General features: G+C 46.7%; 1 protein-coding gene across 2 annotated transcripts in view; it reads right to left on the bottom strand.

Moving 5' to 3' along the window:
- Positions 1-8,747: 8,747 nt before the first annotated feature.
- PCGF3 (polycomb group ring finger 3) overlaps positions 8,748-25,038 on the bottom strand; it is a 52,223-nt gene continuing 35,932 nt past the window's right edge. For both annotated transcript variants that reach the window (XM_059378883.1, XM_059378876.1), the window contains 3 exons: positions 20,293-20,430; positions 13,012-13,092; positions 8,748-12,624 (listed from right to left, as the gene is read on the bottom strand). In XM_059378883.1, the coding sequence (XP_059234866.1) occupies positions 12,577-12,624; positions 13,012-13,092; positions 20,293-20,430 (267 nt within the window). In that variant the 3' untranslated portion in view covers positions 8,748-12,576. The remainder of the gene's footprint in view (positions 12,625-13,011; positions 13,093-20,292; positions 20,431-25,038) is intronic.

The raw sequence follows: 25,038 nt of genomic DNA, 5'->3' as shown, positions 1-25,038 counted from the left end.
TCACAAGTAGGCAGAGAGGCAGGCAGAGAGAGAGAGGAGGAAGCAGGCTCCCCGCTGAGCAGAGAGCCCCATGCAGGACTCGATCCCAGGACCCTGAGATCACGACCTGAGCCGAAGGCAGCGGCTTAACCCACTGAGCCACCCAGGCGCCCAAATCAACCTTTCTTGATTAAAACTCTCCACAGTGTAGGGATAAAGGGAACATACCTCAATACCATCAAAGCCATCTATGAAAAGCCCACAGCGAATATCATTCTCAATGGGGGAAAAACTGAGAGCTTTTCCCCTAAGGTCAGGAACATGGCAGGGCTGTCCACTATCACTCCTGCTGTTCAACATAGTACTAGAAGTCCTAGCCTCAGCAATCAGACAACTAAAAGAAAGAAATGGCATCCAGATCAGCAAAGAAGAAGTCAAACTCTCACTCTTCACAGATGACATAATACTCTATGTGGAAAACCCAAAAGACTCCTCTCCAAAATTGCTAGAACTCATACAGGAATTTAGGAAAGTAGCAGGATGTAAAATCAACGCACAGAAGTCAGTTGCATTTCTATACATTAACAATGAGACAGAAGAAAGACAGATTAAGGAGTTGATCCAACTTAAAATTGCACCCCAAACCATAAGATACCTAGGAATAAACCTAACCAAAGAGGCAAAGGATCTGCACTCTGAAAACTATGGAACACTCTTGAAAGAAACTGAGGAAGACACAAAGAAATGGAAAAAGGCTCCATGCTCATGGATTGGAAGAACAAATATTGTTAAAAATGTCTGCTACTGGGGCAGCTGGGTGGCTCAGTGGGTTAAAGCCTCTGCCTTTGGCTCAGGTCATGATCCCAGAGTCCTGGGATTGAGCCCCGCATTGGGCTCTGCTCAGCAGAGAGCCTGCCTCCCCACCCCTTGCCTGCCTCTCTGCCTACTTGTGATCTCTGTCTGTCAAATAAATAAATAAATAATCTTTAAAAAAATGTCTGCTACCTAGAGCAATTTACACATTCAACGCAATTCTTATCAAAATACCATCAACATTCTTCACAGAGCTGGAACAAATGATCCTAAAATTTGTATGGAACCAGAAAAGACCCAAAGAAATGTTGAAAAACAAAACCAAAACTGGGAGCATCACAACTCTGGACTTCAAGCCCTATCATCAAGACAGTATGGTACTGGCACAAAAACAGACACACAGATCAATGGAACAGAATAGAGAACCAAGAAATGGACCCTCAATTCTACTGTCAACTAATCTTTGACAAAGCAGGAAAGAATGTCCAGTGGGAAAAAGATAGTCTCTTCAACAAATAGTGTTGGGGAAATTGGACAGCCACATGCAGAAGAATGAAACTGCACCATTTCCTTACACTACATGCACAAATAGACTCAAAATGGATAAAAGACCTCAATGTGAGACAGGAATCCATCCAAATCCTTGCAGACAACACAGGCACCAACGTCTTGCTAGACATGTCTCCAAAGGCAAGGGAAACAAAAGCAAAAATGAACTATTGGGACTTCATCAAATTGAAAAACTTTTGCACAGCAAAGGAAAGAGTGGACAAAACCAAAAGACAACTGACAGAATGGGAGAAGATATTTGCAAATGTTTTACTAGCTAAAGGGCTAGTATCCAAAATCTTTAAAGAACTTATCAGACTCAACACCCAAAGAACAAATTATCCCAAGAAATGGGCAGAAGACATGAACAGACATTTTTCCATAGAAGACATACAAATGGCAAAAGACACATGAAAAAATGCTGAACATCACTTGGTATCAGGGAAATACAAATCAAAACCACAGTGAGATACCACCTCACACCAGTGAGAATGGCTAAAATTAACAAGTCAGGAAACGACAGATGTTGGAGAGGATGTGGAAAAAGGGGAACCCTCATACACTGTTGGTGGGAATGCAAGTTGGTGAAGCCAGTCTGGAAAACAGTATGAAGTATCCTCAAAAAGTTGAAAATAGAGCTACCCTATGACCCAGTGATTGCGCTAATGGATTTTACCCAAAAGATACAGATGTAGTGATCTGAAGGGGCATGTGCACCCCAGTGTTTACAACAGTAATGTCCACCATAGCCCAAGTATAGAAAGAGCCCAGGTGTCCATCGACAGATGAATGGATAAAGAAGACGTGGTAGGGTTCAGTGGGTTGGGCCTCTGCCTTTGGCTCAGGTCATGATGATCTCAGGGTCCTGGGATCGAGCCCCACATTGGGTTCTCTGATCAGCGGGGAGCCCGCCCCCCCAATCTACTTGTGATCTCTCTCTGTCAAATAAATAAAATCTTTAAAAAAAAAAGATGTTGTAAACACACACACACACACACACACACACACACACAGGAATATTATGCAGCTGTAAGAATGAAATTTTGCCATTTGCAACAATGTGGATGGAACTAGATGGTTTCATGCTAAGCAAGATAAGTTGACCCGAGAAAGACAACTATCATACGATCTCACTCATATGTGGAATTTAGGAAACAAAACAGAGGATCATAGGGGAAGAGAGGAAAAATGAAAGAAGATGAAACCAGAGAGGGAGACAAACCATAAGAGACTTTTAGTCATATGGAACAAACTGAGGGTTGCTGGAGGGGAAGGAGGTGGAGGGTTGGGGTAACTGAGTGATGGACATTATGGAAGGCACGTGACATAGTGAACACTGAGGGTTATATAAGGCTAATGAATCACTGACCTGTACCTCTGAAACCAGTAATACATTATACGTAATTATTTGAATTAAAATTTTAAAAATGTTAGGGAAGGAAGGAAGGAAGGAAGGGAGGAAGGGTGAGTGATAAAAAGGCAGACTGAAAAATTTAGGTATACAGCTAACCAAACCGTGTACAGAATCCATATGCTGAAAACTATAAAATGCTGATAAAAAATTTAAGAAGACCTCATAAATGAGTGATAAACTCATGTTGGGATGAGTCAATATGGGATATAAATCTCCCCCAGAGTAATCTGTAGAATTAACATAATTCCAAAAATCCCAGGGGGACATTTTCATAGATATAATGATTCTAAAATTTATATGAAAGGGTAATGGAGCCAGGACAGCTCAAGTAACTTTATATAAAGAAGAACAAAAGTGGAGGAATCAGATTACCCAATTTCAATGCTTTCCCTAAAGCAACAAGAGTCAAGACAATGTGGCGTTGGTGGGGACAAGACATACAGGTGAATGATCAGAATAGAGACCAGGAATAGACCCAAAGACATATGATCAGTTGATCTTTGACAAGTTGCAGAATCAATTCAGTGGGGAAAGGACAGTCTCTTTGACAAGTGGTAATGCAATGATTAGTCATCTGTATGCAAAACATTGAACTGTGACATACACCTTAGGTCTTACAGCTAACTCAAAATGGATCACATGTAAATAAGCATAAGATTATAAAATATTGGGGCACCTGGGTGGCTCAGTGGGTTAAAGACTCTTTGGCTCAGGTCATGGTCCTGGGGAGCCTGACTACCCCCGACCCCTGGCCTGCCTCTCTGCCTACTTGTGATCTCTGTCTGTCAAATAAATAAATCTTTTTTAAAAAAGTATAAAATGTTTGCAAGAAAACAGAAAAATATATTCATGACCTGGGATCTAGCAGAGTTTTAGAAATGACAGTAAAAGCATAATCCATGAGGGACGCCTGGGTGGCTCAGTTGGTTAAGCAGCTGCCTTCAGCTCCGGTCGTGATCCCGGTGTCCTGGGATCGAGTCCCACATCGGGCTCCTTGCTCCGCAGGGAGCCTGCTTCTCCCTCTGACTCTGCCAGCCACTCTGTCTGCCTATGCTCGCTCTCGCTCTCTCTGACAAATAAATAAATAAAATCTTAAAAAAAAAAGCATAATCCATGAAATAATCCATAAAGGAAAAAATAGCAATAAATTGGACCTCATGAAAATTAAAAACATTTGCCCTGCTAAAGACAGTGTCAAGAGAATGAAAACACTAGCTAAAAACTGGGAGAAAAACTTACAAACCACATATCCAACTTAGGACTTGTATCCGCGGTATATAAAGAACTGTCAAAACTCAACAATGAGGGGAAAAAAAAAATCCTCAATTAGAAAGTGCGCAAAAGGTACATTATAGATGATATAATGGCCAACTAGCCACCGAGATGCTCAACATCCGTGGCCACCAGGGAAAGGCAGACTCAAACCACAGTGAGACCCTCCTGCACGACAGTAACCGGGCAACACTCAGGTGGACATCGGCAGTGGAGCAGCTGGGACTCTCACACCTCGAGGTCAGAAATGCAGATGAGAGCAGCTTACCAGGTGAAGTGCACGCTCAGCAGATGACCCAGCAATTCTACTTTCAGAGAACAAAGTCTCATGATCCCCGTGCAAACCCGTGTGGGAATGTTCACAGCTGCTCTGTTCACAGTCAGTGAATACTGCAAGCACAGAAGGTCTGCGTGAGCAGGGAATCTGGTAACTATGGCTTGCCCAGAACATAGGGAAGGTGGAGTACGGACCTAGGCAGTGCTCTGTGGAGCTCAGGGTATGTGCTTACCATGCTCTTGAGAAGGTAGGGTGGTGCTGAAGGTCAGGCCATTGGTGGGGCAGGTGCTCAGCAACAAAAGATTGGCACTAAGAAGGAGTCTTTTCGGCTGAGGAGCCACTCTGTGTCCTCACTGTAGTGGTTGCACGAATTCATGTGTAAAAACTCCAAAACCAAAAGGGTAATTTAAAAATTTTAATTTTAGGGGCGCCTGGGTGTCTCAGTAGGTTAAGCCTCTGCCTTCAGCTCAGGTCATGGTCTCAGGGTCCTGGGATTGAGCCCCGCATCAGGCTCTCTGCTCAGCGGGGAGCCTGCTTCCCCTTCTCCCTCTGCCTGCCTCTCTGCCTACTTGTGATCTCTCTCTGTCAAATAAATAAATAAAATCTTAAAAGTAAAATAAAATAAAATTTTTAATTTTAAAAAATAAAAAAAAATAATTAACACATATTCCTGATTAAAATATTAAGTAAGCTGTCATGGAAGGAAATTTCTCCACTTAGGAGAAGGTGTTTATCAAAACCCCACAACCATTATGCTTTTAAAGCAGACGTTAAGAATATCCCCATCAGGGGGGCATCTGGGTGGCTCCATCATTAAATGTCTGCCTTCGGCTCAGGTCCTGATCCCAGGGTCCTGGGATCCAGCCCCGCATCCGGCTCCCAGCTCAGCAGGAAGCCTGCTTCTCCCTTTCCCACTCCCCATGCTTGTGTTCTCTCTCTCTCACTGTGTCTCTGTCAAATAAATAAATAAAATCTTAAAAAAAGAAAAGAAAAGAATATCCCTGTCAGAGCACCTGGGTGGCGCAGTTGGGGAAGCGTCCGACTCTTGGTTTCAGCTCAAGTCATAGTCTCAGGGTCCTCAGATGGAGCCCCACGTCAGGGTCCACACTCAGTGGGAGTCTGCTGGAGTGTTTCTCTCCCTCTGCCCACCTCCCCAACTCAAGTGCATGCTCTCTCTCCAAAATAAATAAATAAACCCATTAAAGTCTCAGACTTTTTTAAAAAAAGATTTTGTTAATTTACTTGAGAGACAGCGAGAGGGAGAGAGCATGAGGGGAGGAGCAGAGGGAGAGGGAGAAGCAGACCCTGTGTTGAGCAGGGAGTCTGACGCTGGGCTTGATCCCACGACCCCGAGATTACGATCTGATCTGAAACTAAGATTTGGGCGTTTCACTGACTGAGCCCCCCAAACGCCCCTTGACTAAAAATGTTCTTAGGGTCCCAGGATTGAGTCCTACATCAGGCTACCTGCTCAGTGGGGAGTCTGCTTCTCCTCTGCCCTTCTCCCTGCTCATGCTCTCTTTCAAATGAATAAAATCTTTTTTTGAAATAAATAAAATCTTTAAAAAAATGTTCTTAAAGCAGAAAATTTGTTTTCATAGTACCCCAATACACTTGACAAACAGTAGGAATAAATGTAACACATTGTTAATTTTTCATACCAAAATAAATCAAGCTTAATAAAAATGAAGCTGACAAGGGTCCTACTGCAGAGTCTGCACGAGATTAAGACAGCCCTGTCGCTTTCCTCAGGACCTGGGAAAGCATCTCATTGCCATGTAAATAAGAGAAGGTACAAAATGTAACTAGTGGTCTTTTTCTTTTAAGTAGGCTCCAGGCCCAACGTGGGGCTTGAATTTATGACCCTAAGGCTGAGAGTTGCAGGCTCTTACCTGCTGAGCCAGCCAGGTGCCCTCCACTGTTGGTCTTTGATGGAGGGAGTGAACTGTATGCCCTACAGGAGACTTACTGGGTCAGCACAGGCATAACTGGGAGATGGACATATGATTTCATTGTTTCAGGCAAAGGGTGCATTACAATGCAGCGGGGACAGTGAGGCAGCCCCCGCCCCACACCCTACGGTCTGGCCACTGCCGCCCCTTAGGGGGTTCTTGTTGCACCCACTGGGGGTTTTATCCTTAAGAACCAAAAACCTAAGGGAGACATTCAAGCTGTGCCATGTGCTCCTGTTACATTTTAGGGCTGCACAATCACATTCGTAATAGTTCTTCTAGTTAAAAACGGGACTCACATTTTCACGAACATGCATTCACACCGAAGGAGCAAAACCTCCAGTAAGACCTCAGGGGAGAGGAGCAGACAGGCACACACATTCCCTCGAGGCCTAGAGGGAGGGCTCCCTGGTCTCAGGAGGAGCCCAGGAGGATTGCAGAGCCCTGGGTCCCACCAGCCTCACCTGGTGCCAGTGGAGACTCAGACCAGCAAGGGGGGCCTAAGCCCGGAGATGCCCCCTCCCCTCCTGCTGCTCCCGGCCATCAACTCCGGGATCCAGGTGAACATCTGGTAACCTGACATTCTAGACCACTTACCGAAAGAAAGCAAGTAGAACAGGCAGAGAGTTTCTTTTTTTCCTCCCTCCCTCCCTTCTTCTTCTTCTTCTTCTTTTTTTTTTTTTTAAAGATTTTACTTATTTGGGAGAGACAGAGATAGCAGGATAGCAAGAGAGAGCATGAGCAGGGAGGAGAGGGAGAAGCAGGCGCCCTGCTGAGCAGGAAGCCCCATGTGGGGCTCTATCCCAGGACCCCAGGATCATGACCAGACTTGAAGGCAGATGCTTCACCAATAGAGCCCCCTGGTGGCCTGGCAAAGTCCATTTCTGAACACTAAACTTTTCTTTCACGTTAACTGATCTGAAACCCACGAGGGAATATAATTTTGGTCATCATATTCTGTTTTTTCAGCTCCAGTTTTCTCAGATTTTCAAGACGGCTGTCAATTACATAACCTTTAAAAAACAAAGTTTTGGGCATAGTGCCCCCGCCATTCTCTCTCGTGGTAATTTCACGCATCTGCTTGAACGGGCCTTGGTGTTCAAGTGGCGTTCAAAGTGACTCTGAAGGTGCCTGTGAGGGTGTTTCTGGACAAGAAGAGCATCTGGTTTGGCGGGCTGAGCCCTCCCCCAAACCGGTGGGCGTCACGCAAGCCCTGGAAGGCCTGACTGGAGAGAAAGGTGGAGGAAGAGGGACCGCCTCCCGCCTGACACCTGAGCTGAGACATGGTCCTCTCCTGCCCTTCACAGCACTGCACAGGCCTCCCCAGTTTGCAGCGGACAGATGGCCTCCACAGAGCAAACTCCTTGAAGATGCATGCAGACAGCAAATGGAGTCAGTCCCGTCAAGCAGAGATGCGACCCTCCGGAAGTAGGGAAGGACCGTCGAGACCAGCACAGGCCAACAGCACCAGGAACTGATAACCAGGAGAACCAGGAGAACCTGGCAAAGGCCCACCATCGATTCAACTCCTTTAAAAGGCAGGACCTTTGCAGCAAGCGTTGACTCTCCAGATGATGATGCTTTCATGTCTGACTGGATCAGAAGGCAACTGCCACCAAGTTCTGTCCAACTGATCTCTGAACAGGGAGAGCCCCCGCCCCACCCTGCCACCACCCATCATGGCCCGGACACAACGAATACTTTATCCTCATCTCAACTGCTCGCTCACAGGCTGACTTTGCATTTGGTTTATTAACAACTTATCCCCTTGTATCTTGTTTGTTGTGTGATTTTCTCACGCGCTTTGGTTTGTGTGAGATATATGAAGCCAAAATGACATATGCAATGAAACGTTATTGAGTTTGGGACCCTAAAACTGCTTTAGCCTTGCTTTACAACTGAATAAAGCTGATATTCTGGGAAAACACAACCCGTGTGTGCTCTTAGTGCGCTCACGACAACAGACACAGATCCCTGTACATGTGTCTTTGCAGCTTCTGCTCCTCTGGGAACTCCGACTGACACCCTAACAGGGAAGTAAAATATTGTCAGCCCACCCACCACAGGGACTAGCAGGTTCTTTTTTTAACAGTATTTTCATTGGCACATGGCGCTCTCCACCAAAGTGAGTTCTCACTCCAAGCAGACAGATGAGCGCAGACGGTACACACATTCCCGCCAAACCTGTGGTACCGAACCCCAGGCCAGTTCCACAGGAGTTGTGCAGCTACAGGGGCCACGTGAAGCGGGATAAGGGAGTTAACCTGTGCGGGTTCAGGACAGGGTGAAGCAGAAAATGGTGTGAGGGGTGTGTCCTTCAGACACTAGCAACGCCTGTGGTGTTTTCATCATACTGTAGTAGACAACAGACCATCCACCATATGCTCATACAAATATTTTATATTATCTACAAAAAAGCCCCACAAAACCCCATAAAACCAAAAGTCAAGTAATTTTAGATTATAAATTTCCAGTCTGAAAGAATTTTAGGTAAGTTTTTCTTTTGCTTTTATTACAAGCATATAATATTAATTGGCAAAACACTGAGTACAAGCTTCACTATCATAAAATCAAAACATTTAAGCAATATTCCAAAAAAGATTTTAGACAAAAACTAGCCACCAATAGTACAAAAATTACACACCAACACAAAGCATAAAAAATGTAAACTTTCAAATTAAACAGTCAAAAATATGTATCTGCATTGTCATCTCAGTAAACCGCAACACGTGTGACGATCAGGCTAATGGTGGCTCACACCCCTGGACCCTTCATCATTTGGGGAAAAATGGTTTCCTTAGACCCAATTAAACTGTCGGAATAGACATTTACACTAATGCTACACACATTTTAGGGGACACTCAAACGTCAGTCCATCCTTCAGATGCGCTCATGGATGTGGTGACCCACACGCGATGCAGGTGGAGGGTGGGGGGGTGGGTTGTGCAGGCAGAGCCTCCTCGGTGGGCTGGTGGCCAGCCGCGCCACCTGGGTCCCTGCCTGGCAGGGTTATGGTTAGTGTGAATAATGGTTTTCTAATCTACTTATCCCAACTTCTATAGTTTGTTGAAATACCAAGGCAGAGAAACCCACTGGCTTATCACGCAAAGGTCACACGTGATATGCTGGAGTGTTAATGATTTCCTGAGGAAACAGAGAAACTGGGTATTTTCTGATTTGGCTACCTGCGCTGTTTACTTTCAACATCTTGAGAGTGTATCTAATATTCACGTATAAAGTAGAAATCAGCGGGCTCGTTCCTAGAACAATCGATTCAATGACACATTTTAAAAAGCTCTAAAATGCCCGCCTGTGAGCTTTGAGGAAAAAATGAAACGAATTTCTAAAGACTTTACCACAAGGAGGCATCAGAGGCCGCAGGACCCGGAGGGCTGGGGCCGCAGGGGGAGTAGCACCATCCCACGTATGATACGCGGTGGCATATCCAGGGCTGTGAGCATGCAGGGTCTGAAGACAGGGGACCTGGGGCGGCCACACAGCGCTTGGCAGCTGCCTGCCCGGTCATGCGCCCTCAGATATTATAGACAGGTGTTTTCGCACGGGGCACACACACAAACCATCCCCGAACAGCGTTCTTGGAACAACAGTGAGAAGGAAAAACCAAATAGCTGAATGCACATATTTTGAAATTCCACCGACATTCCCTTTCGATTTAGCAGAAGAGATGTGACATTACAATTTAAACAGATATCTAATAAATGCATCTTGGAACCTATCGCACAAAAGCATGAATGTTGCTCTTCATCTATACGAAACAAAAACGTACAAATTAAGCTACTCAAAGTAAAAAGAAGAAGCTTGCAAAACATGTCACAATTTCATTTTATATGCCTGTAAATAAAGCTGGACCACGGAAACCAAACAATTGGATGGGAAAATATGATAGAATGCTTAAAATAGAATAAATAATTTTATAAAGTTAAGTTTTATTTTTTTTAACCCCCCAAATCTTAAATTCAATATTATATATTCTATCTGAATTTTCTATCTTCATGAGAACTGCACGTAGTGAGCCCGTGTGCTGGGGAGCGGGTCCCACTGCCGGTGACAGTGACGCAGGAAGGTGACTGAACAGCACGTGTGTTATTACCAGCGTCAACAGTCGTGAAGACCACTTCACAGGAATTCCGTCTGTTACAAAAGAAACTGATCCTGGCTTGCATGCTGGAAAAAATGAAACTCAGCCTTTTGAGGTGAAATGAAAGCGTGCCAGTGAGGAGGGGACCACAGAAGTCGCCCCGGGACACGGGCTCTGGGCTCCCATCTGCCGAGGGCTGTGGGTCCCTGGGGACGCCCTGCAGTGAAGACAGTCTGCATGAGGAATCTTAGAAAAATAGTAGGTCTGCAGCTGAGGTTTTGTCAGGGTAACACGATTACAAAAGGGGGTCACGGGTGGGTCAGCAGCCAGCCGGCGGTGTGAGCGCTGGCCCTGACCACCTCCACCTGTGTATTGAAATACATCCACTTAGCACCATAGCAAATTCAAGTGATTCCAAAGATAGCTACAAAGTCACAAATATCTATTAGGAGATTCTGACAGCGACACTCAGTCTGACCTGAACTGTGAGTTGATATCGTTTGAATTTGGATGCTTACACTGTGGGACCCTCCCCTCCACCGCCGCCCAGGAAAACAGCCGAGTTCCAACGCCAGAGCCCAGACCACACTGTGGTTAGTGTGGCTTCAGCAACAATGTGTATGTTGAGGTAGACAGGTCATATGCACTCATACACACCTACTCAGTGACCCTCGTGGAGCGACCCACAGACGTGTTTCGGACGGACAGCAAGCTAGCGAACTGAACACGGCAAACAGCACCGGGGGTCAAGGGGCTTCAGGGAGGGGTGACTGGTGACCAATTCCTAACAGAACCTGCTTCGAGGCTTCTAAAAGGCCTTATGTTAGAATCACTTGGACCGAATTAATCTGAATGGTTTTCTTGTCACCAAGATTAGGTCTCACGTATATAAGAGAAAAGGAAACAGAAAAAACCCCACCATAATGTTCAAAGCAAATGTGAGAAGAAATTCCAGACAGGACGGTGACACATTCCATGAACAAAGGAGGTGGGTGGCTGCGGCTGCCTGGGGGTGACTGAGGACGAGGGGGAGGAACCCAGAGCTCACAGACAAACGGACAGTGCGGGCAGATGGAGAGGACAAGGATGGCCACAGAACCCCAGAACACTTTCACGACCCCGGAGAACGGCTGCTTTCTCCTGCTGCCTTTCCATGTTCCCAGTTACTGTTTTAAAGGGACAAATACTTATGTGCCGTCAGAGTTTATTCACTAATCCCACAAAAATGTTAACACTTGGGAGGAGAAAGGGGTAGACAAAATGTGTGCTGCCTGTGACTGGCATTTCAGGTCACAAAGGAAGTTAAAGAGCAGCCAGCAGGCTCCTCTCCAAAGCTCGCTGGAGGGTACCCCCCAAACATTCCTGTCCACGGGGCAGCGTGGGGTGGACATGGTGGGAACCTCAGTCTGTATGCCCTGGGTGCCAGCCCTCCTCCGACTGACGGCACTGTCTCAGGGAGACCCCACACAATGCCACCACCTCTCTCTTCAGCATGATGAACCCGGGAAAGAATTAAGTGGGGAACTTAAGTCCCTGAAGGATCAGAGCCCTACTGAACACCAGTCCCGTCTGAGAACAAGAATGGCTCTGCAAACCAGCAGTAAGCTGGCCAAGCCACCCCTGGTCTACCCTGTGGGGAGTGCCCGTGTCTGGGTAGCAGCAGGTGGAGCCCCCCGTCACCCTGGGGCCTCAGAACCCAGAGCCCCAGGCCAGGCAGGAGAGCTATGGGCTTGTCACGGTTCCTAACGTGGTGGATGATGAAATACCACGGCAAACTCATAGAATTAATGGAATGGTTTTAAAATTAACCCTTTATATACCTTCTGAGTCTTCAGGAAGCTAAAGGCAACATAAATATTGTCATTCACCATGGAGAGAGATTTTTCAATAACTTAGGAAGGGTTCAGTAAATGTACAAGGATTTTTGAGGCTTAGCATGAACCCTAATTCATAAATGCAACGGAAATGACCGGATTTCCAAGGCCCGAGAAGCAAGCACAGGTCGCCTGGCCACCGTGTTTACCATCTGGTCTGTGAGAGGCGCCCCTTCTGCCGCTGAGACTGTGAAGTGTTTTGTTGTCTTATAACCGTGGTGCTGGTAGTGTCTTGCTGAGTGTGAATTCTCTCATACAAAAGTTATAAATACTCTCTATTCAGAAGTCTGGTCCCCACGACACCCGCAGGTGGCACGGAGGGCAGCAGAGCCGGCCCAGGGCCAGGCTCAGAGCAGGTCCATCTTGGGTCTGTAGTGGAGCAGGAGCGGCGCCTTCTGTAAGACAAAGTCAGAGAGTTAGCCACCAGCCACGCGGACGGCCCCCCCTTCCTGGGGTCCAGGAGACCTGGGACCCGTGCACATCTGCTGCCCCACCTGGTCCCGCTAGCTATCACCCCCGCTAGCTGTCATGCCCAAGTTGGGGTCCTGCCATCTGCTTCCTGCATCAGTGAGGGTCCCCCGCACTCTGAATGCAGCAGCCCACCAAAGGGTGGTCAGGGGATGGTGCTTGCCCAAGACCCCGTGCGGCTGCAGCATGGATGGCAGCACAATGACGGTCTTTCACAATGCCGTGACAGTTACTTCTACGCTCCTAGTTGAAAAATATGCACAGAAAAGTAGTTGCCATTTGCAACCAACAACCCAACTTTTCCAAAGTCTCACCTTGAATCTCCACCTTGTGACAACCACAAATTTGAGTGTGTGGTCCTTGCCCAGGATTTCCTCGTTGCATAAAATGTCCAGCTGGTGGGAGAAGAAGGCTTCAGTCAGGGTGCCAAGGGCACGGCGCTCGGCACATCTGCCCCCTGGGCCACGCTGGCTATGCCAGTTGGGCCACATGATGTCAGTCGCCTATGGGGGATCGTGTCCTATCTCCAGGTGGCACAGGTGGGGACTGCTCAAAAGGCCCCACCCCAACCCACCTGAGGGCCAGGAGCACCTGGCGCCTGGGGGGGGGTCCCCACTCACCATGGCCCCTCCAGGGCCCTCAGCTGTGGTTACCACACTGCGTCAGTCTCCTGGCCAAGTCTGTCCCTCTTATCTCAGTGGAAAAAGTAAATGGGCTCTTCAGATGGTCTTTTTCCTTCTTTTTTTTTTTTTTTAATAAGATCGTATTTATTTATTTGAGAGAAGCATGTGGGCGGTGGGGAGGGCCAGAGGGAGAGAGAGAGAAGGAGAGAGAAAGAGAGGGAAAGGCAGACTCCCCACTGAGCAGAGAGCCTGATGTGGGATTCAATCCCAGGACCCCGGGATCATTACCTGAGCTAAAGGCAGATGCTTAATGACTGAGCCACCCAGTCGCCCCTTTCCTTTCTTTTTAAAAAAGACTATTTTTAGAGCAGTTTGAGGGTGAGAGCACCAAGGGGAGCAGACTAAGGGGACTAAGCTCACCTTAGTCCCCCGTGAGCCACATCCACACTGGAGTGGATGTCCCTTACGGTGGACCAGCCTCCACAGACACGACACCATCACCCAGGGTACACAGATGACATTGGGGTCTGGACGAGGGCATCAGGACAGGCCCCCACTGCAGTATCACCCAGAGTTGGTTCCCGGCCCCCACATGCCACGTGCTCCCCCTGTTCGCCCTCCTCTCCTCAGCCCTCGACCACTGCAGGTCTTGTCACTGTCCCCCTGGTTCTGCCTTTCCCAGGATGTCCCACAGCTGGAATCCTGCTGCGTTTTTCCTTAGTGACGTGCATTTAAGGCTCCTCCATGTCTCTTCATGGCTTGGGCGCTCGTTTCTCGTGAACATGAGTCATAGGTCTGCGTGGAGCACAGCTAATTCACCCACTCACACATGAAGGACTTCTTGGTGGTTCTCAGGTTTTGGCGATTGTGAAGAAAGCTGCTGTAAACAATGGCGTGCAGGTTTTCATGTGGACGTAAGGTTTCAGTTAATTCGAGGAGACCCCACAGAGTGGGACTGCTGGGCCACATGGTGAGGGTGTATTTAGTTTTGTAAGAAACGGCTAAATTGTCTCCACCAGCCATGGACAGGAGTCCCTGTTGCTCCACACCCTTGCCAGCATGTGGTGGTCAGAGTTCTGGATTTTGGCCATTCTGACAGGTGTGGAGTGGTGTCTCATTGTTTGAATTTGTTTCCCTGATGACAAATGATGCTGACTCAGATGGTCTTTTAAACTGCTCCCTCAGGGCAAGGGGAAGAAGGCTCTTGCGTTTGCAGGAAGGCCGGGCTGGGGAGAAGAACACTTGGGGAGGCCGGGGGTGGCTCTGAACCCCACCTCCCCCAGATAGGACCCTTCTACATGCCGACCCTCTGGATGACCTCATCATGACCCTGGGCTCCAAATGGCTCCACATGCCAAGGACCCCAACCTTAACCAGGGGCCCTGACACTCACCTCTTAGTTCACTTTCCACTGTGCGGGGGGCAGTGGCCACAGCAGCCTGTCCCCAGAGGCCATCCTCCCAGGAGCACAGCCCGAACTTGCTCCCCACTTGCAGCCCCACCGGAGAGACCAGCAAATCATTTTGGCTATCTCAGTATCAGTCTCCAGGGCTGTCCCGAAACCCCACTGCTGGGGAGTTGAAAACGACTGACTGAACCTCTCAGAGTCCCACCTGAAGCCAGTAGGCCACATCCCTCCAGCTCTGCTCCGTCTGCACAGCTTTGCGCTAACTCCAGGCCTCAGACTGCCTTCCGCCTCTCTTTGTGTGTATCAAGAGTTCATTCCTTTTTTTTTTTTTTAAATGTGGTAAAATACACATAAAATTTACCATTTTATCATTCAAAATGTTGCGAACAGCCCCACCCTCTACCTCCAGAACTTTCTCCTCTTCCCAAACTGCCCCCAAGAAACACTAGCTCCCTATCTCCCCCTGTCCCCCAGCCCGACATCCACCATGCACACTCTGTCTCTATGATCTGACTCCTCCGGGGACTCATAGAAGTAGGGTCACATAGTGTCATTCCTTTATGGTTGCTCATGTCACTGAGCACAATGTCCTTGGGGTCCATCCCGGTGGGGGCAGGTGTCAGAATGTTCCTCCTGTTTAAGGCTGGAGAATGTTCCATTGTGTGGATTGTATGTCCATTTTGTTTATCCGCTCATCCGTCCAACCATCCTTCTATCTCTCCATTAGCCTATCCTGTCTATCCTCTTATTTATCCATCATCTGTCCTTCTATCTATCCGTCTGTCCATCATCCATCCATCCACCCATTCATCCATCCATCCTTCTCTCTATCCATCCACTCATCTGTCCATCCATTTGTCTGTCCATCCATCCTTCCATCTGTCAATCATCTATCCATCCATCCGACCGTCTGTCCACCCACCCATCCGCAGACAGTAGGGTGCCTCCCCGTCTCAGCTGTGGTGCATAATGCTGCCATGATCACGGTGGTGCCGCCAGCATCTCAGTAAGACCCCACTTTCCATTCTCTGGGGAACACACCCAGATGTGGAATTGCTGGATGATACAGTGATTGTACGTTTAATTTTTTGAGGACCGTCCACACTGTTTTCCACAGTGGCTGCACCATTTTACACTCCATCACCTCCCCGCCGAATGGTGCACAGGGTCCCGTTTCCCCATATCCTCACCATCTTTTACTTTCTTGTTATTCACTTATTTTTTTTTACAGTAGCTGTCCTAATAGGTATGAGGTAGTTCTCACTGTAGTTTTGATTTGTATTTTCCCTGACAGTGACACTGAGCACCCTTTCATGGCTATTGGCTGTGTCTTTTTTTTTTTTTTTTTAAGATTTTATTTATTTATTTGACAGAGAGAGGTCACAAGTAGGCAGAGAGGCAGGCAGAGAGAGGAGGAAGCAGGCTCCCTGCTGAGCAGAGAGCCCGATGCGGGACTCGATCCCAGGACCCCAAGATCATGACCTGAGACGAAGGCAGCGGCCCAACCCACTGAGCCACCCAGGTGCCCCTTGGCTGTGTCTTCTTTGGAGAAATGTCTAAGCCTTTTGCCCATTTTAAAATCAGGTTGTACGATTTCTTTTATGCTATGTTTTAAGAGTTCTCTGTATATTCAGGATAGTAATCCATTATCAGGGTATGGCTTGCAAATAATTTCTCACAATCTGTATAAAATTTTTTCATTTTCAGAAAGTCCAATTTGTCTATTTTTAAAATTTTCTGACTGTGCCTTTACTGCCCCATCTAAGAAATCATTGCCAAAGCCACTGTCATGGATTTTAAAAAGGTTTTGTCCTATGTGTTCTTCTAAGAGCTTTACTGTTTTAGGTCTGACATTTAGGTCCTTGACCTACTTTAAGTTAACTTTTGCATATGGTGTGAGGTAGGGATCCAACACCATTCTTTTGCATGGTGATGTTTTTCTAGCATCATTTGTTGAAATGACTATCCTTTCCCCACTAAGTGGTCTTGGTACCTTTGTTGAACATCACTTGACCACATACATAAGGGTTCATTTCTGGACTCTCTATTCAATTCCATTGATCTAAATGTCTGTCTTTATGTCAATATCACACTTTTTTACTAATGTAGCTTTATAGTAAAAGTTTTGAAATTAGGAAGCGTGGTTCCTCCAGTTATGTTCTTTTACAGGATTGTTTTGGGTACTCACGGTCCACCAAGATTTAATAAAAATTTTTAAATTTTTGCAAAAAGATCATTGGGATTTTGATAGGGATTGCTCTAACTATAGACTGTTTAGGTAGTATTAACATTTTAACAACATCAAGTCTTCCAATCCACCCACTTGGGATACGTTTCCATTTATTTATGCCTTCTTTAATTCCTTGCAGCAATTTTTGCAGTTTTTATTGTGTAAGTCTTTCACTTCCTTGGTTAATTCCTAAGTATTTTATTCTTTTTGATGCTACTGTAAATTCAATTTTCTTTTATAATTTCCTTTTCAGATTATTCATGGCTAATGTACAGAAATCCAGATGATTTTTGTATTGATTTTGTGTCTTGCCACCTTGCTGAATTAATTTATTAGTTCTAATATGTGTGTGTAATCTTTGGGGTTTTCTACATGTAAGATCATATCATCTGCAGACAGAAATAATTTTAATTCTTCCTTTTAATTTGGATGTGTTTTATATATTCTTCCTCCCTAACTGCTCTGGCTAGAACATCCAGTCCCATGTTGGATAGAAGTGGTGAAAGCAGCATCCCTACCTTGTTCCTGATCTTAAAGGAAACACTGTAAGTCTTTCACCAGTGAGTCTGATGCTTGTAGTGGGTTTTCATATATGGCTTTTATTTTCATGTGTCTTCCATTCCTATTTTTTTTTTTTTTAATCACAAAAGGGTATTGAATTTTGTCAAATGCTTTGCAGACCTACATCAGTTGAGATGATCATGTAGTTCCCCTCTCCATCCTGTTGCTGGGACACATTACCTTGATCAGTTTTTGTATGTTGAACCACAGTTCCATTTCAGAAATACCTACTTAGTTGTGGTATATAGTTCTTGTAACATGCTGCTGAATCCTGTTTGCTAGTATTTCATGGAGGATTTTTGCATCTGTGCTCATCATGGATGTTGGCCTATAGTTTTCTTTTCCTACAGTGTCTCTGTCCGACTTTGATAGCAGGGTAAGGCTGGCCCCATAGAATGAGCTGGAAAGTTTCTCTCCCCTTCATTTTTTTTGGGAAAAGTTGGGGAAGGATTGGTATTAATTCTTCTTTAAGTGGTAGAAGTCACCTAAGAAGCCATCCGGTCCTGGGCTTTGCTCTCTTGGGCATTTCTGATTACTGGTTCAGTCTCCTTATCAGTTGTAGGTCTGTTCAGACTTTCTGCATCTCTGTGATGCAGTCTTGGTAGGTTCTGTGTTTCCAGGAATTTGTCCACTTATCTAGGTTATCCTATTTGCTGGCATATAATGGTTCACAGTGTTCTCTGACAATCCCTTTTATTTCTGTAGAATTGGTAATACTGCCTCTGCTTTCATTTTAGATTTTAATAATTTGTCTTTGTTCTTAATCCATTAGTCCAAAGTTTGTAAAAAAATTTTTTTTTAAAAATATGGTTTTTAGGGGCACCTGGGTGGCTCAGTTGGTTAAGCGACTGCCTTCGGCTCAGGTCATGATCCTGGAGTCCCAGGATCGAGTCCTGCATCGGGCTCACTGCTTGGCAGGGAGTCTGCTTCTCCCTCTGACCTTCCCCCTTCTTATACTCTCTCTCTCAAATAAATAAATAAAATCTTTAAAAAAAATATATGATTTTTAAAGATTTTATTTATTTGAGAGAGAGAGAGAAAACATAGAGGGGTGGGGACAAGGGACAAGCAGACTCTGTGCTAAGCACAGAGCCTAATCCGGGGTTCAGTTCCACGACCCCGAAATCATACCCCAAGCTGAAATCAAGAGTCGGAGGCTTAACCAACTGAGCCACCTAGGCGCCCTGTCAATTTTATTGACCTTTTCAAAGAACTGCTGAATTTCTCTATTGTTTTTCTGTTTTCTATTCCATTTATTTCTGCTTTGATCTTTAGTATTTCTTTCTTTCTGCTAGATTTGGGTTTAGTTTGTTCTTTTTCCAGTTTTTCAAGTGGTAAATTTAGGTTGTTGATGAGATCTTTCTTGTTTTTAATGTAAGTATTGATAGCAATAATTTCCCCCTTCGCACTGCTTCGCACAGATTTTGTTAAGTTGTGTTTTCACTTTCATATTTCTCTAAGTATTTTCCAATTTCTCTTGGATCCATTAGTTGTTTAAGTGTGTTGATTAGGGGTGCGTGGGTGGTTCAGTTGGCAAAGTGTTTCCCTTTGGCTCAGGTCATGATCTTGGGGTCCTGGATCCTGGGGGGCTCCCTGCTTGATGGGGAGTCTGCTTCTTCCTCTCCCTCTGCTGCTCCCCCTGCTTGTGTCTTTCTTTCTCTCAAATAAATAAATAAAATCTCTTTTAAAAAGTGTGCTGTTTGGGGTGCCTGGGTGGCTCAGTGGGTTAAAGCCTCTGCCTTCGGCTCAGGTCATGATCCCAGGGTCCTGGGATCGAGCTCCACATCGGGCTCTCTGCTTGGCGGGGAGCCTGCTTCCTCCTCTCTCTCTCTGCCTGCCTCTCTGCCTACTTGTGATCTCTGTCAAATAAATAAATAAAATCTTTAAAAAAAAAAAAAGTGTGCCGTTTAATTTCCATAGTTTTGCGAACTTTCCAGTTTTCCTTTTGTTACTGATTTCTAACTTAATGCTGCTGTAGTCAGAGAGGACACTTTGTAAGATATCTACCTTTTAAAATTGACTGAGGCAATTTGTGTCTGCTCTCCTCTTATAACGACCTTTGCCACTGAATTTAGGGCCCAGCTGGATGATCTAGGATGATCTCTTCATCTCAAGATTCTCGACACACTGACGAAGACCTTTTTTCTAATAAAGTCATGTTCACATGTGTTGGGGGTTAGGAAATGGACATATCTTTTGTGGGGGTCACCATTTAGCCAAGTATGATCTGCCTTCTGGTTTCTCAAATCCCCATCTGTCCCATAAGCAAAATATGGCTTAGTGTAAGTGCTGCTGCCTCGGGAAGGCTCCCTGAGAATCTGAGCCAAGGTACTCACTAGAGCTGCCAGCCACCAACCCCTGTGCACACCAGAGGTGCAGACTTTCATTCAATTCCCGTCATTTACCACAAAATACCTGGAAGTATTTTACCTTATCAACCTTCCCAACCGTTTCACCCCCTACCCAGCCAATAACCCATTTGTGAAATTACAGAACGGTGTTTCTCATTGAGAGCAAGGCCTTTCATACATCTCAGCCTCTCCCTGCCATCCTCACTGCTGTCTCTCCTGTTAGGGGGCTCCCCATGCCCTCATCTGGCCACACTGTGTCCCATCACACTAACTGGGAGCCCGCAAAACAAACCAAAAATTTTTTTTTCTGATTTAAAATCTCCAAAGATGTAAAAACAAAAAACCCTGAAGACCTTTAGAAGTATCACTTCCACAAATGAGGAAAGATTTGCTACACTTTCTGTTTGCGGTACAACTATTACCTCGTTGAAAGACGAAAGGTTAAGTTTTTTGGCGATGAACTTCTTCAAGTGCAGGACTGTTGCTTGGGCCGAGCAGCGGATCCACTTCCGTTTCAAGCCCCGCAGTTTGCTGCTGTTGCACTCCAGACAGATGCTCACCTGGGAGAGAAAGACAGGCTGGCAGGCCTCCCGGGGGCGGGGGGCGTGCTACGTGGCTCAGAGGCTCTTGGAGAAGCTACTCATTCCAGTAAATGTGACAACACTGGCTTTGTGAAATCAGAAATCTGTTTTGGCCTCAACACTGTGGAAGGGGGCTTTACTTTCATTGTTATATACACATTATCTTAAAATCTGTTTACCGTTTTGTGAAATATAATCTAACACTTTTAATTCTGTTTTATGAACATAGTACTTCAAAGTGAATCTGAGAATTATTTATTCATTGTACACACAGCGCTGGTCTCAGAGGGAAATGGACACAGACTGCAGCCCCATCTTGAGCTTCTCCCCGAGCCCCATCCCATGGGCTGTGCAGAGTGCTCTGCTGGCGCGATGAGGAAGAACATGCGGCCAGCAGGGACAGGCACGCCTGACTCTGCATGAATGTGCCCAGGAAAGCTTTGTAAGGAAGCAGTAGGATGCCTGGCCTTGACACAGGACGGCAAAGTCACTAGCGAAGAAAGGACTCTGGGCTCGGGAAAAAAACCATAAGCAAAGGCACAAACTTTGAAAGTTCACAGTTACCTCTTAGACAATCAACAGTTCAGTGGGGTCACAGTACAGGGCGTGTGACAAGGGACTGCAATGTAACTAGGTAAAAGGGATTCTGGGACGAGGGGGTACCCGGCAGATGCAAAAGGAAGGACCCCCAGGCCACGCAGGACTGCTGAGAAGGCCCACTCAATATAGCACTCACGAACGAATCCTTTTCTAGTAGCAGCCACAAAAAATGGCACTGTCAGACCCCCAAAATTCTGATAAAAGAATTAACAAAGGAGGGGTGCCTGGGTGGCTTAGATGGCTGAGCAGCCAACTCTTGATTTCAGCTCAGGTCATGATCTCAGTGTCGTTGACACTGAGCCCTGTGTCAGGCTCTGCACTGGCCGTGGAGCCTGCTTGAGATTCTGTCTCTCCCTCTGCCCCTCCCCCCTTGCCTGCATAATCTCTCTCAAAAGAAAAAAAAAAGAATGGAGGAATTAACTGAAATACATATGTCTAAAATTACTAGAGATAGAAAGAAGGAATTAAAGACATAATACACTCTGAATAAAAAACAGGCAGGTATAAAAAAGATAACCAAATACAACCGGTAAAAACTCAGTGGGTGGCTGAACCACAGATGAGTCTCAGCAGAACACAGACCAATTTCATGAAAGATCAACTTGAGGAGATTACCTAAAAGAAGTAGAGAGCAAGATATCCATTAAAATAAGAAAACAAAGAAAGGGTGAGGGGGTAAGAGACTGAGGGGGTCTAACACACACGTGACAGAAATTCTGAAGGAAGAAGGGAGAACTAGGGAAAGGCAAAATTTAAGTAACAACTAAGGATCAAAATGATGGAGCACAAAAACTCTCAAATTTAGGAAGCAAAGACGCCAAAACAAGAGACATGAAGGAAACCTACACCGGCACGGATGGATGTGGGGAAAGGGCCAGGAAGGTGCAGTAGGTGGGCCTCCAGATGCAGCCACTGGGCCTGGAAAGCGCAGCAGGAAGCAGAGAAGTGACCACTCAAGAGCGAGGATGAAATGAAACAGACGAGGAGAGGGGACCCTGGTCTGGGAGGGAGATGAGAGCAGCCGTGGGCAGGTGAGCAGGCAGGCTGGCGGGGCCCCCCTAGTTCTATCCGGATTGTTCAGCAAGTGTGGCCGGCTGCTTAGTGATTAGTCAAGATAATTTTGAGAAAGAAAAATAAGGGGTATATGCCCCATCAGAAGCCACAGCTTCACAGGTAAAATAATTAAATAATTGCAACTCAGTAAATTCCTCAGGGTTTAGACACAAGGGGAGACAGGAGCAGTGGCACAGAACACAACTGACCCCAGCACGGATGGAAGGCTCTTATCAGACAGGTGAGGAGGGCCTATTCGCCAATGCTGATGAGCCAGCTAGTCAACCTGGAGGAAAAGAGACTTAACCTCTTCTCCAGCTGCACTCAAATTACCTGCTGGTGGCTTATAACTTCACTGTAAAAAGTAAAACTTTAAAACATTTTACAAGAAAACATTTATGAGAACATATTTATGACCTTGGGGTGGGGAAATTTCCTGAGATAACGGAAAGAAACACTAATGAATTTCATTACTTTGAGACTGCAAAGTTCTGAATACTAATGAGTCCATGCCAGAGCCTCAAGGCTGAGCACAGTGACCGGGGGCAAGCAGGCCCCAGACAACTCGAGGAGGCATGTCAGACTGCCCAGTACATACAGTCCATGACAGAATAAGTAATTTGATAAAAAGTGGAGGCCCCAAGAGAACCAGGAGACATTTGAAAAGACGCTCAACACCACTAGTACACACACGAAGACAGCAGTGAGGACGACAACCAGGCGTCATGTCCGGGAGCAGCGAGTCCAGTCTGGCACAGGTGCAAGGAGACCTGGCTGGCCATGCCAGTCGGCCCCTCAGGTGTCAGAGCACCAGAGGGACCAGGACACCAGACAGAAAGGTCAGTGAGCAATGACACAGTGTCGCCCTGCATACCACAGAGTACATAGCAACACTATGTGGCAACATCATGCATCCCCAAATTCTCGGAAATATAATTGCACCTGAAAGAAGTCAGCTGTAGAAAGACACACGTTCTCTGTTTCCTACGGTTTACAGCTACAAACACAGATATACACACAAACCTAGTGACCCAGCCCAGCACACAGTTCTCTGTTCACTGGGCACAGGAGCCCCAAGCCCTGTGTCCTCCTCCCCAGTTGACCAGAGTGTCCCACAGGCACCCTTTCTCACATGTCCCGAGCCACAGATGCTGCCTGGTCGCCTTCCCATCTGGGGAGCCTTGGCCTCCCCGAGTCTTCTGCTCTGCTGAGGGTTCCACACTCACTGACTCCTCCCTCCTCAGCCAGCCCTGCTGCAAGGTCCAGCTCTACCCCCCCCCCCCTCCCTCTTGACACCCCTGCATTGACCACCACCAGCTGGGAGCAGGGTAGGGCCTGCTCACCAGCTGGGAGCAGGGTAGGGCCCAGACAGGGTGGGTGCTCAGGGATTGTGGTGGGGTGGTGCCCAGCCTCCCCGCTCCACTGTCCCACAGGGCTGAGGCCACCCCCTTGGCCACCAGTACAGAACAGGTGCACACTGCACCCAGCATCCCCCAAACCTGGGTGGGGCAGGCATCTCCAGACTGGCTCTGGATCCTCCTCTCTGGGGCCTGGACATCACACCCAGCCATGCTGGGCTCAGTGCGTGCTTCCCAAGTGAGCAGGGAATGGGGCTGTGGCCATGCTGCCCAACGGTTCGAAGCTCTCACAACCCTCCTATGGCTGTTTGTGCAGGGAACTCCACAGGTCAACAGCACCTCTGGGGATGAACAGCCCATTTGCTCAAAAGCAGGCAGAATATGGGCCTTATAGGAGGGCCAAATTCTTCCTAAAAGTAGGTGTATATTCTAATTTTCTTATGTTTACTCTAGTGACTCACCAGAGCACCAGAATATGTGCTTTCCTCAGGCCCACCTGGGAGCAGCCCAGGGTGGGCGCTGTCCTGTCCCATCGGCAGGGAGAAACGTGCTCTGGACAAGGGTGGGAACAGGGACAAAGGCAGAGGGCAGAGAGGGCAGCGAAAGGGTTAGGGCACTGAGCCATCAAGGTGTCTGAGCAACACTTCCAGCGGATGGAAACACCACAGGTGCTCTATAAGGAATAAATTCAGAATCGCGCCAGGCATTAGGATTCTCTGTGAACAAATACCTAGGACTGTAGCCCAGCCACAGTTCAAGAGCAGTAAACCCTGAGGAGCATCGAGTGTCAGCGTTGGGCCTGAGGACTCCGGCCTGTTAGTGTCTCAGACTTGGGGGCTCGCACTTCCCTTAGCTGTTTTTTTCTTTTGCTCATGCTTAGTGTGAAAAGTGCACAATTCAGTCAAGTCATCTGAGTGACAGAAGAAGGAAGTGTTTGTCTTCAAAGTTATTCCTAATTTAGAATCTGACACCCAGCCACAGTATCATGCAGCCCCGTATGGGAAACACGGAGGGACTCAGAATTCATTATGCACACACCCTCTCTGAAAAGACGTGAAGAGGGATGCTCGGTCCCTCCAGAAGAAACACAGACTCCACAAAACAGGAAGATGGGATAAACCCAATAGTATGAGCAAAAGCCCACACAAACCCATACTACCTTTTGTTAAATCTAAATAATTATTGGGGCCGGTGGCTCGGTCACTGAGCATCCGACTCTTGGTTTCGGCTCCGGCTGTGAGAAGCACGGAGGGGAGTCTGCCCGAGCTTCTCCCTGTCCCTCTGGCCTTCCCTGCACCCCCGCAGGCGCTCTCTCTCCAGTAAATAAATAAATCTTTCTAAAATAACCTAACACCTGATTATTCAGGTTTTTTCTTATGTTTTTCCATAACATTTCAGTGGCTTCATTTAGCCTCACACAATTTCTTATTAGAATATTCTTAAGTTTTTCTCAGTCCTGTGATGAGCCCCCCTCCCCGCACCGCCCGAGATGATTTCATCCCCTGACAAGCAACAAGTTCTACCACTGCCCCCACGGATAGTCTTAGGTTATGTGAAGACAATGGGGTGACGTGAG

The sequence above is a fragment of the Mustela nigripes genome, chromosome 1 (assembly GCF_022355385.1).
Source record: "Mustela nigripes isolate SB6536 chromosome 1, MUSNIG.SB6536, whole genome shotgun sequence".
Classification (NCBI taxonomy): domain Eukaryota; kingdom Metazoa; phylum Chordata; class Mammalia; order Carnivora; family Mustelidae; genus Mustela; species Mustela nigripes.
This window is presented reverse-complemented; position numbering and strand designations above follow the sequence as displayed.